Below are 13370 nucleotides of genomic sequence, written 5' to 3'. Positions count from 1 at the left end.
GCCAATATTGATAAATTAGATCTTTTATTAAAAGAGGCAGAGAATTCTGTAGGCTCTAAGACCCTGAAATAAAATGCTGTATTCTCAATCACATAAAGACAAGTCATGGAAATGTTAGCTTATAGGGACTCTGTGGATGGTACAGGGTACAATGCCATACAAAGTTTGAAATGCATACAAAAACAAAACCTGAGTTTCCATCTAATAAGAGATAGCTGAAAATTCCTGGTAACCCAAGATCCAAGGCAGAGACTATTACAAATCTCCAGTTTGACTTTAACAGGATCATGGTTGACATGCAAATCAGATTCCTTCTGTGTCACTTTTCCTTTTTATACATCTACTCTCGTTTTGCAGCCACAACTGTTGCACTACTCATTATTCATCAAGGGAGAGTGTGAGCAGTATAAAACCTGCAATAAAAGGAGGAATCAAAGAAAAACTACCAGTTCACTACTTTTTAAAATAAAGGCGAATTATTAAGCCCATATAGCAACTACTCACTGTCAAACTTGGTGGAGGTATACATGGAGAGGATCTTTAGTCTCATTTTTGTGAAACCAAACTATGAAAGAGCTTTATGACCTGGTAGTTGGATGTTTTGATAAACCAAAGTGGAAGTTAACTCAGCTCCCCACCACCCACCTCACCAATAAATACTCCCTTCTCCATATTCAATTACTAGGCCATTTTATTTTAATTTTTAGCATTCATGGCTTAATTAAAAAATAAGAATTTCACGGGCACCTGGGTGCTCATTCAGTTAAGTGTCTGTCTTTGGCTCAGGTCATGCTCTCAGGGTCCTGGGATCCAGCCCTGTGTTGTGGTTGCTCTCTGCTCTGCAGGGAGCCTGCTTCTCCCTCTGCTCTGCCCCTCCACCCCTGCTCGTGCTCTCTGTTTCTCGCTCATGCTCTCTCGAATATATTAAAAAAAAAAAAAAGAATTCTGAACACAGCATGGATTCTACATAGAAAATAAATAGTGTTAAACTGTGAGTACATACAGGGCATGGTCTGCCCTCACTCATTCGTCTACTCATTTTATCATTCAGCAAATACTTTTTGAGTTTCTACTGTATGCCAGGGAATCGCGTGGGGAGCCAGAGTGACTCTGTCCTGTCTTTCTGAAGCTTACACTTAACAGAGAATAAGAAACAAATTATATTATAAATAACTACTTAATTATAATTTTATTAAGTGCTCTGAAGGAAAAGTTCAAGATGTAATGAAAGAGGTAAAGGGTGGCAGGGAAAGTCTTTCCTGATAAAGAGAAATTTATTTATCTTTTCTTTTTAAAAAGATTTTATTTATTTATTTTAGAGAGAGAGAGAATGAGAGAGAGAGCAGGGAACCTGATGCTGGACTCGATACTGGGAGCCCAGGATCATCACCTGAGCCGAAGGCAGTCGTTTAACAACTGAGTCCTCAGGAACCCCTGATAAAGAGACATTTAAGCTGAGACATAAGAGATAAACAGAAGGTCCCCTGGTGAAATGGATTGGAGGGATCATTCAGGTGTAGGGAACAGAGCATTTGAAGCCTCTGAAGGTGGAAGAACTCTGGTGCATTCTAGGAAGTGAAAGAAGACAATTCTGCCGAAGTGCTGCTAGTGTGGGAGAGAATGGTGAGAGAATCCCAATGATATATTTACTACAGCATCTGGTTCACAGGGAATACTCAATAAATGGTCATGGATGAAGGATATATATATATATATATATATATATATATATATATATATATATAACATATGATATATTATTTGTTTCAGGGGTACAGGTCTGTGATTCATCAGTCTTACACAATTCACAGCACTCACCATAGCATATACCCTCCCCAGTGTCCATCACCCAGCCACCCCATGCCCCATGCCTCACACCCCCTCCACTCCAGCAGCCCTCAGTTTGTTTCCTGAGATGAAGAGTCTCTTACAGTTTGTTTCCCTTTCTGGTTTCATCCCATTTCATTTTTTCCTCCCTTCCCTCATGATCCTCTGCCTTTTTTCTCATATTCCACGTATCAGCAAGATCATATGATAATTGTCTTCCTCTTGTTGACTTATTTCACTCAGCATAATACCCTCTAGTTCCATCCACATCTTTGCAAATGGAAGATTTCATTTCTTTTGATGGCTGCAAAGTATTCCATTTTGTATATATATACCACATCTTCTTTACCCATTCATCTGCTGATGGACTTTTAGGCTCTTTCCATAGTTTGGCTACTGTGGACATTGCTGCTATAAACATTGGGGTACATGAACTCCTTTGGATCACTACATTTGTATTTTGGGGTAAAATACCCAGTAGGGCAATTGCTGGGTCATAGTGTAGCTCTATTTTCAACTTTTTGAGGAACCTCCATATGGTTTTCCAGAGTGTCTGCTCCAGCTTGCATTCCCTCTAACAGTGTAGGAGGGTTCCCCTTTCTCTACATCCTCACTAACATCTGTTGTTTCCTGACCTGTTAATTTTAGTAATTCTGACTGGTGTGTGGTGGTATCTCATTGTGGTTTTGATTTGTATTTCCCTGATGCCAAGTGATGCTGAGCACTTTTTCGTGTGTCTGTTGGCCATCCGAATGTCTTCTTTGCCAAAATGTTCGTATTTTCTGCCCATTTCTAGATTGGATTCTTTGTTCTCTGGGCGCTGAGTTTGATAAGTTCCTTATGGATTTTGGATACTAGCTCTTTATCTGATATGTCATTTGCAAATATTTTCTCCCATTCTGTCATTTGTCTTTTGGTTTTGTTGATTGTTTCCTTTATTTTGCAAGAGCTTTTGATCTCGAAGAAGTCCCAATAGTTCATTTTTGCCCTTTCTTCCCTTGCCTTTGGTGATGTGTTTAGGAAGAAGCTGCTGTGGTTGAGGTCGAAGAGGTACAGTCTGTGTTCTCCTCAAGGATTTTGATGGATTCCTGCCTCACACTCAGGTCTTTCACCCATTTTAAGTCTATTTTTGTGTGTGGTGTAAGGAAATGGTCCAGGTTCATTCTTCTGCATGTGGCCATCCAATTTTCCCAACACCATTTGTTGATGAGACTCATTTTTCCATTGGACATTCTTTCCTGCTTTGTCAAAGATTAGTTGACCATGGAGTTGGGAGTCCATTTCTGGGTTCTCTGCTCCATTCCATTGATCTATGTGTCTGTTTTGTGCCAGTAGCATACTGTATTGATGATTACAGGTTTGGAATAGAGCTTCAAGTCTGGAATTGTGATGCCATCAACTTTGCTGTTCTTTTTCAACATTCCTCTATTTGGGGTCTTTTCTGGTTTCATACAAATTTTAGGATTACTTTTTCCAGCTCAGTGAAAAAAGTTGATAGTATTTTGATAGAAATTGCATTAAATGTGTAGATTGCTCTATGGAGCATAGACATTTTAACACTATTTTTCCTTCTAACCCATGAGCATGGAACATTTTTCCATTTCTTTGTGTCTTCCTGAATTTCTTTCATGAGTAGTCTATAGTTTTCTGAGTGCAGATCCTTTGTCTCTTTGGTTGGATTTATTCCTAGGTATCTTATGGTTTTTGGTGCAATTGTAAATGGGATCTACTCCTTAATTTCTCTTTCTTCAGTCTTGTTGTTGTTGTATAGAAATGCATTCTATGCATTCATTTTATATGCTGCCATTTACTGAATTCCTGTGTGAGTTCCAGAAGTTTTGGGGTGGAGTCTTTGGGTTTTCCACATAAAATACCATAACATCTACAAAGAGTGAGAATTTGACTTCTTTGCCAATTCAGATGCCTTTTATTTCTTTTTGTTGTCTGTTGTTGAGGCTAGGACATTCAGTACTATGATGATTAGTAGTGCTGATAGTGGATATCTCTGCCATGTACCTACCTGACCTTAGGGGAAAAGCTCTGTTTTTCCCCTTTGAGAATGATATTCGCTATGGGTTTTTCATAGATGGCTTTTATGATGTTGAGGTATGTACCCTCTACCCCTATACTGTGAGGAGTTTTAATCAAGGGATGCTTTGTCAAATGCTTTTTCTGCATCAATTGAGAGAATCATATGGTTCTTGTCCTTTCCTTGATTAATGTAGTGTATGACATTGATTGATTTGTGGCTATTGAAACCAACCTTATGGCCCAGGAATAAACCCCACTTGGTTGTGGTGAATAATCCTTTTAATGTACTGTTGGATCCTACTGGCTAGTATTTTGGTGAGAATTTTTGCATCCATATTCATGAAAGATATTGGTCTGTAATTCTCCTTTTTGATGGGGTCTTTTTCTGGTTTTGGGATCAAGGTAATGCTGGCCTCATAAAATGAGTTTGAAAGTTTTCCTTCTCTTTCTTTCTTTCTTTCTCTCTCTCTCTCTCTCTCTTTCTTCTTTCTTTCTTTCTTTAACAGTTTCAGGAGAAACAGTTTCAGGTATTAATTCTTCTTTATATGCTTGGGAGAATTCTGAGAATTCCATGTGGCCCAGGGCTCTTGTTCATTGGGAGATTTTTGATGACTGCTTCAATCCCCTCACGGGTTATGGGTTTTCTCTTTCTTCCTCCAGTTTTGGTAGTTTATATGTCTCTAGGAATGCATCCATTTCTTCTGGATTGTCAAATTTGCTGGGGCATGGTTGCTTATAATGTGTTCTTATAATTGTTTGTATTTCTTTGGTGTTAGTTGTGGTCTCTCCTCTTTCATTCATGATTTTATTCATTTGGGTCCTTTCTCTTTTCTTTTTGTAAGTCTGGCCAGGTGTTTATCAATCTTATGAATTCTTCCAAAGAACCAGCTTCTAGTTTTGTTGATTTGTTCTGCTGTTCTTTAGGTTTCTGTTTCATTGATTTCTGCTCTGATATTAATAATTCTCTTCTCCTGCTGGGTTTATGCTTTCTTTGCTGTTATTTCTCCAGCTCCTTTAGGTGTAGGGTTAGGTTGTGTATTTGAGAACTTTCTTATTTCACGAGAAAGGCTTGTATTGCTATATACATTCCTCTCGGGACCGCCTTGGCTGCGTCCCAAAGTTTTGAACAGTTGTGTTTTCATTTTCATTTGTTTCCATGAATTTTTAAATTCTTCTTTAATTTCCTGGTTGACCCATTCGTTCTTTAGTAGGATGCTCTTTAACCTCCATGTATTTGAGTTCTTTCCAACTTTCCTCTTGTGATTGAATTTTAGTTTCAGAGCACTGTGGTCTGAAAATATGCAGGGAATGATCCCAATCTTTTGGTACCAGTTGAGACCTGATTTGTGACCCTGGATGTGATCTATTCTGGAGAATGTTCCATATGCACTAGAGAAGAATGTTTATTCTGTTGTTTTGGGGTGAAATGTTCTGACTGTATCTGTGAAGTCCATCTAGTCCAGTGTGTCATTTAAAGCCCTTGTTTCCTTGTTCTTCTGCTTAGATGATCTGTCCATTTCAGTAAGGGGGGGTGTTAAAGTCCCCTGCTATTATTATATTATTGTCAATGTGTTTCTGTGATTTTGCTATTAATTGGCTTATATAATTGGCTGCTCCCATGTTAGGGGCATAGATATTTAAAATTGTTAGATCTTCTTGTTGGATAGATCCTTTAAGTATGATATAGTGTCCTTCCTCATCTCTTATTACAGTCTTTGGCTTAAAATCTAATTTGTCTGATATAAGGATTGCCACCCCAGCTTTCTTTTGATGTCTATTATCATGGTAAATTGTCTTCCACCCACTCACTTTAAGTCTGGATGGGTCTTTGGGTCTCAAAATGAGTTTATTGTAGGTAGAATATCAATGGCTCTTTTTAAAAAATCCATTCTGATACCCTGTTTCTTTTGAACATTAGCCCATTAAATTCAGGTTAACTACTGAAAGATATTAATTTAGTGCCACTGTATTGCCTATAAGGTGACTGTTACTGTATATTGTCTCTCTTCCTTCCTGGTCTGTTACTTTCATGTTCTCTCTTTCAAAATTTCTTGTAGGGCTGGTTTGGTGATCGCAAATCTTTTTGTTTGTCCTGGGAGCTTTTTATCTCTTCTTCTATTTTCAATGACAGCCTAGCTGGATATAGTATTCTTGGCTGCATAATTTTGTTTAGTGCTCTGAAGTAAATGAGAAAACTGCCAGGTCTCTGTAGATAGGTCTGTTGCCAGCATAATGCTTCTAACACTGTAGACCTACCTCCTCTGTCCCAAGCTGCTTTCGGGATTTTCTCTTTGTCTCTGAGATTTGTACATTTTCCTATTAGATAGTTGGATGTTGACCTATTTTTTGAGGGGGGGGTTGTCTATGCTTCCTGGATTTTGATGTCTGTGTCCTTCCCCAAATTGTGGAAATTCTCTGCTATAATTTGCTCCAATATACGTTCTACGCCTCTCCTCCTTCTTCTGGGATCTCAATTATTCTAGTGTTGTTTCATCTTATGGTATCACTTACCTCTTGAATTCTCACCTTGTGGTCCAGTAGTTGTTTCTCTCTCTTTTTCTCAGCTTCTTTATTCATCATTTGGTCTTTTAGATCACTAATTCTCTCTTCTGCCTCATTTGTCCTAGTGTTTAGAGCCTCCATTTCTTATTGCACCTCATTAATAGCCTTTTTATTTTGACTTGGTTAGATTTTATTTCTCCAGAAAAGGACTTTCTAGTATCTTCCATGCTTTTTTCAAGCCCAGTCAGCCTCTTTATAATTGTCATTCTGAACTATAGTTCTGACAACTTACTAATGTCCATGTTGATTAGCTCCCTGGCAGGCAGTCTGTAGTATTGCCTCTTATTCTTTTTTTTTTTTTTTTAGGTGAGATTTTCCATTTTGTAATTTTGTCTGGAGAGGAATAGATGAACAAGAGAACAAAATGCTGCAAGGGTAAAAATGACCCCAGAAAATATACATTAAACAAATCAGAAGAGATCCAAAACTGGGGGGGGGTGGGGGGGGTGAGGGGGTGGGGGAAGAAAGGGAAAAAAAAAAGAATATGATCAGGCTGGTAAACAGAACAGAGCCACAGACTTTTGGCTCCGTTTTTTGGGGTGTATTTTGGTCTGTTAGAAGAAAATGCCTCCCAAAATTTTAAGGAAAGAAAAACATATATATACAAAAACAAGGGTAAATACAATGAAAGGATGGTATATGACTGTAAAAATGAAAATTAAAAAGTTTTTAAAAAAGGAAGTGATAAAGAAATTGGCTGAAAAAAGAAAGAAGGATAATTAAAAAAAAAAAAAAGAATTTGATCAGGCAGGTGAATAGAACAAAGCATGTACTAGATTTGGGGTATATTTTGGTCTCCAGCCCTGGAGGAAGCCATGAACTCAGGGTCCCACTCCTGAGTGAGTCCTCAGAAAAAAGCAGTCAATCACCCAGCCACACTCCATTCTCACCCAGCCTGTGAGTGAGCATTTCTATCTCTGGCTCACAGACCCATTTGGATTCTCCAACCCCAGTAGATTCCTAGAGTGTGCTCCTGTGCCACTCCTCCCAGGGGAGGAAGTGAGGGGGTCTCCCTGGATCTGTTGCTTGTTGGGCCTCTGCTCTTCCAGGAGGCCTGACTGTGCTGCAGATCACGGTTTAGGGCAACCCTAAGCTGAAAGCATACTCCTCAGCTCCATCTCCACAGCCGGTTTCCCTGCTCTGATACATGGGACCTCTGCAGCACTCTGAAACCCCAGGTCTTTCGTGACCCTGAGGGGTCCTGAGACCACACTGTCTCAGTGAGGTTCCATCCCCTGCTTAGCAAGCAGAGTGATGTCCATCAGGCGAGCAGACTTCCAAGAGTTCCGATTTTGTGCTCTGTTGCTCTACCACTTGCTGGGAGCTGACTGACAGAGGCTTCTTCCACCCACCCCCTGCAGTCTATTTTCCCAGATATCGCCTTCGATTTACTTACCCACATGTCCTACCTTCCAGAAAGTGGTCACTTTTCTGTTCATGGAGTTGCTGCTACCCCAAGGAGTTCATAGGTGTTCAGAATGGTTTGGTAACTATCTAGCTGAATTCCTGGGACCAGATGAAATTTAGGTCTCCTACTTCTTTGCCATCTTGGAGCCCACCTCCGGATGAAGGCCCCTTAATAAGAGCTGACCTAGATTAAAAGCAGCAGCCAAGTTTTCTACTTTTCTTCTTTGCTTGTTCTTTGCTCAGCTATTTCCCGAGAAGTGTTCCACACACATTTTATTTGGATATCATATCTTTCTCCCCAGATGGCAAATAACAAGTCAAAGTGGTAATCAGATACTAAGGGACCAAGGCCTATCTGAATTGTTATTCCAGACAAGTTCTATTTTCTGTAAGAGATGTGTATGGAAACAAGCAGACTGCTTGATTAACACTGGAAAATGACACAGTTGATTTAAGGTGCTTTTGCTAACAAATCTGAAAGGACACAATGTTGGCTGGAATGGTCAGCTCAGAATGCCAAAATGGAAGGAGAAGGCTAAGAGAGAAATAACAGATTTGCTCATGTAGCATCGAACCACAACCACATGTTGGTTTTTTTTTTTTTTTTTTTTTTTTTTTTGCTGTCTTTGTTCCCAGTATGAGTTAGTATATTAGAATGTTTTGAGTGATTTTGTAATCCCGTTTGGCTTTGTCTATAATGCCACATAATGTGAACCATTCTGTAGGTGTTGTAGATCTCTGATGAAGATCTTAACTAGCTTTAAAAATTAAGTCACTGGGTGTCTGGGGTGCTTAACTGGGTAAGCATTCCACTCGATTTTGGCTCAGGTCATGATCTGAGGGTTGTGAGATCAAGTCCTGCTTCGGGCTCTGTACTCAGCAGGGATTTCACTGGACATTCTCTCTCTCCCTCTCTGTCCCTCCCATTGCTTGGAGGTAGGCACATGCTCTCTCTCAAAGAAATTAATCTTAAAAAAAAATTAAGTCACCAATTTTAACACATACAAATGCTCTTTATGCATTAAAACATGTGCTATGGTGAGTGCTGTGAATTGTGTAAGACTGATGATTCACAGACCTGTACCTCTGAAGCAAATAATACATTATATGTTAATAAAAAAATCACTTATAACTGAACAAAAAATAAATAAAAAAACCAAACAAACCAAAACATCACTTATTAGCTGTGTGATCTTGGCAAGGTAAGTTCCCTCCTGTGCCCTGGGTCATCTTATCTGTAAAATATGGATTAGAAAATAATACTGTATAGGGTTATTATGATGATTAAATAAGTTAATGTTTGTAAGGGCCTAAGAACAGTGCCTGGTACATAGGAATTACTATGTAACTGTTTATTATTAATAACAGACAAATACTTATGTCAACTATTTCATTATAATGGAGACAAAACCACAGTGCTTTGGCATGTGTTTTTTATAATAACGGGTGCTGATATTTAAAGGGGTAAATAAGCCTGAACTACACCAAACACTTGGCTATCCTGAAATGAATCATGCCTTTAGTTTTGTTTTTTTTTTTTAATATTTTATTTAGGAGAAATTCACATTAATGTATCAGTAAAAATTAAACATTTTAAAGTGAACAATTCATCCGCACATAGTACATTCAGAATGTTCTGCAACCACCACCTCTATATAGTTCTAAAACACTTCCATCATTCCAAAGCAGAATTCCTTATCCATTAGCCAGCTTCTGTCCATTCTCTCCAACTCCCACTCCCTGGCAACCACAAATCTGCATTCTTTCTTTATGGATTTATCAAAATTTCATATAAATGGAATCATGCAATATGTGACTATGTGTTAAACACATACCATGTTTTGTTTATCCATTCATCTGGTGATGAACATTTGGGCTGTTTCCACATTTTGGTTATTGTGAATAACACTGCAGTGAACACACATGTACATGTATCTGTTTTCCATTCTTTTGGGTATATACCAAGGAGTGGCACTGCAGATGCATATGGTAATTATGTGTTTAACATTTTCAGGAACTGCCAAACTGTCTTCTATAGTGGGTGAACCATTTTGCGTTCCCATTAACAATGTACAAGGATTCCAATTTCTCTACACCCTTACCAACACTTGTTTTCTATTAAAAAAAATTATAGCCATCCTAGTGAGCGTGCAGTGGTACCTCATTGTGGTTTTGATTTGCATTTCCCTAATAACTAATGCTGAGCAGTTTTTCATGTTTGTCAATTATTTGTCTATCTTTTCCAGAGATATATCTACAGAAGTTTAGTCCTTCAGACATTTTTTATTGGGTTGTGTCTCTTTCTGTTGTCGAGTTAAAAGAGTCCTTTACATAGTCTAGATACTGGAAGATATCAGAATATTCCATATATATATATATCCATACACACACACACACACACTCTCTCTCTCTCTCTCTATATATATATATATATGTAGAATCAGAATATTTATTCTATAAAATATGATTTGCAAATATTTTCTCCCATTCTGCAGGTAGTCTTTTCAATTTCAAAGTGTCCTTTGATATACAAAGGCATTAAATTTTAATGTCCAATTTATTTATTTTTAAAATTTTGCTGCTGTGCTTTGGGGTTAACCTAAGGTCATGAAGATTAAGCTCTATTTTTTTCCTAAGAGTTTTATTTAGTTCTTATATTTAGGTCGCTGATCCATTTGAGTTAGTTTTTATATACTCATTATTTTGTGTGTGGATATCGAATTGTCCCAGAACCATTTGTTGAAGTCTCCTCTTTCCTCATTGAATGTTCTTGGTCTCCCTGTCAAAATTAGACAGATTCATTTCTGGACTCAATTCTATTCCATTGGTGTGTATGTCCATTCTAACTATACCAGACTGTTTTGATTACTGCAACTCTTGAATTAAGTTTTGAAATTGGGAAGTGTGAATCCTCCGACTTTGCTCTTCTTTTTCAAAATTATTTTTGGATATTTTGGCCCCCTTGCAATTCCATATGAATTTGAGGATCAGCTTTTTCATTTCTGCAAAAAAGGCCATTGAAATACTGAGAGATTGCACTGAATCTCTAGATCTCTTTGGGTCATACCGACATCTTAACAATATCAAGTCTTTCAATCCATACCTGTTGGGTGTATTTATTTCTATTCACTTAGGTCTTCTTTAACTTCCTTTAACAATGTTTTATAGTTTTCAGTGAAGAAGTTTTTCATTTCCTTGATTAAATTTATTTCTAGGTATTTAATTATTTGGGATGACATTATAAATGGAATTGTTATCCTTAGAGTTTTTAAGATATGAAGTTCTATTATAAATATTGATAATGCCTACTTATAAAATACAATTGATATTTTTATCAATATACATCTGTGTCTTTGATATATAGATATACATAATGCATTTTTGTGGGATCTACTATTGGCTAGAAACCTCTGCTATGCAGAGATCTTACCCCTTTTTCCTTGCCCTGAGGTAGTTTTCTAGGCAAGGGTAATCTGAGTTCGACTCTGCTGCAAGAAGGAGTGGGAATGCAGCCTTAAACTGAAGAGATCTGAATATGATGTGTATCACCTGACCTGGAGAGAGAGGGGCAGGAAAACACTCAACAATGCTGATTATTAAAAACACTAAGGAATTCCAGTTATTGAGGAAGGTAAATACGTATACTGCTGAGGAAGGAACAGTCAGAGGCCTGACCTAGAGTTCTACCTCCTGTGACCTTAGCACAAGATGCCTTGATTTCCATGGGTCTTATTTCCTCTCTGTATAATTAGGATACTGGATTACATTATCTCTATGGCCCGGCCCTGCTCAATGAGTCTATTAAGGTACTACATTAGTATTTCTAGTTTTTTCTGTGGCTTTTGAAGGGATAATTTTATTCACATTGCTTGACATTCAGAAGGCTTACTGAATAGAGAGAATGACTGAATGAATAATAGAACAAACAATTAGCCAACTCTTACTTCATCAATTCTTCATATATGTATGACAGATTACCAGTGCCAGGTCATATGCTAGAGGTAAAAATATGGAGACTTAACCTATGCCTTCAAAGGGACTCTCAGTCTGAAATCATACTTTTAATTATTCTCCTCTTCTTGCATTCCTTAACACAGAACACATATGCCCAAGTGCTGATATTTTAGAAAGCAATGAATTCTGGTGTCAGGAGACCTGTAAAATCATCACCGGTAGAGCATAAATCCATACCTAGTGGATAATTGTGCTCTTTCCTTTCTTCTCTTGGCTCTCCTCTTGTTTTTCTCTTATCTAACATCTGTACATATATTGTTCATTTTTTTAGACGCAGAATGATATGAGTCAGTCAATAATTCAGTCATGCAAATGCCTAAAAGTGCCAGCCCATGTTCCCTCAGGAACCATAAGTCATAAATTCAATAGAATCAGCATGCTTTACTACTTGTCCAGCATCAGCCATTCCTCTGGCCAAGTGAAAACCTGGTTAATTTCTTGTTTTAGGGTCCCAATAATTCACTTTCTATTATATTCCACTGTGTAAACAGAAAACAGCAATGGAATTAGGCAACATTTCCTAGCTTGGGTGAGTTTAAGAGTTCTAGGGTGAAATGTAGCAGCTTAAATAAACTAAGGGAAACAGGTACTGAGTTTAAGCAAGCATTTTAATACACTATCTTTAAATTGAATCTCAGAATGAAATGTAAGAAACAGGAAAAAGAGTTTCCTATGATAAAAGTCTCAACCTCGTGACTAATAGAACTGTCTCTGCAGAAGATGTCCCCCCCACCCCCATCTTCAGTATGGAAGGCAAAGGGACATCCATTACTTATTGAATACAGACACACTTAACACAGCTAGTCACCATCTTTTGGCATCCTTATTCCATGATGTCTTTTCTCTCTCTCTCTTTCTCTCTTTTCTTTTTAAAATTTCCCCTCCTTTTCATTCTCCCAAGGAAGGCAGTACACTATAGTAAGTAGGAGTAAAAACTCGAGTCCTACTATCAGGGTTCAAAACCTGCCTCTACTACTTAACAATTTTGTGACACTGGCACATTATCTGACTTCTCTGTGCCTAAGCTTCCCTATCTATAAAATGGAGATGATAATAATACCTACTTTATAGAGTTTGTATAGCATTAAATTAAATTCATATATATAAAGTGTTTAGAACACCTACTGTTTCTATTAGCACCACCATCATTGTTATCATTTCTGCTGCCAACTTCCTTGACCAGGGACACTCAATTTGCCCCATGCTGTGTTATCCTTTGTTCTCTTTTATCAAGTTGTCCTGACGATGAACTCTTGCAGTGTTTACTTTTCTGGTGTTCACAATTACACAGAGAACTCTGAGGACAGGAAAACTGCTCTAGCTCTTTGTGTCAAAGTATGCAACCTAGTAAAAAATATTATATTAAATCATTCCTTCTACCTCTGCTATATGCCATAATGAACTCCCTGTTCCTTGAATGGATCAGATCTACTCATAATGCCATGTCTTTATACATATCACTCTTCCTTTTCCTGAAATGCTTTCCTTTCTTGTTGTCAACTTTCATTACCTGAAAAATTACTTCATTA

The 13370-nt window shown here is 37.8% G+C and overlaps 1 protein-coding gene across 6 annotated transcripts in view; it reads right to left on the bottom strand.

Moving 5' to 3' along the window:
* Positions 1-13370, bottom strand: part of CFAP20DC (CFAP20 domain containing) — a 253242-nt gene that overhangs the window by 117913 nt on the left and 121959 nt on the right. Inside the window, exon 7 of one of the 6 annotated variants that reach the window (XM_082739073.1) lies at positions 10320-10829. The exons of the other annotated variants lie outside the window; for them this stretch is intronic. Within the exon in view, the coding sequence (XP_082595199.1) occupies positions 10693-10829 (137 nt within the window). The 3' untranslated portion in view covers positions 10320-10692. Of the gene's footprint in view, positions 1-10319; positions 10830-13370 lie in introns of those variants that run through there. 6 annotated transcript variants of the gene reach the window in all.

The sequence above is a fragment of the Mustela nivalis genome (assembly GCF_964662115.1).
Source record: "Mustela nivalis genome assembly, chromosome: 1".
In the NCBI taxonomy this organism is placed as follows: domain Eukaryota; kingdom Metazoa; phylum Chordata; class Mammalia; order Carnivora; family Mustelidae; genus Mustela; species Mustela nivalis.
This window is presented reverse-complemented; position numbering and strand designations above follow the sequence as displayed.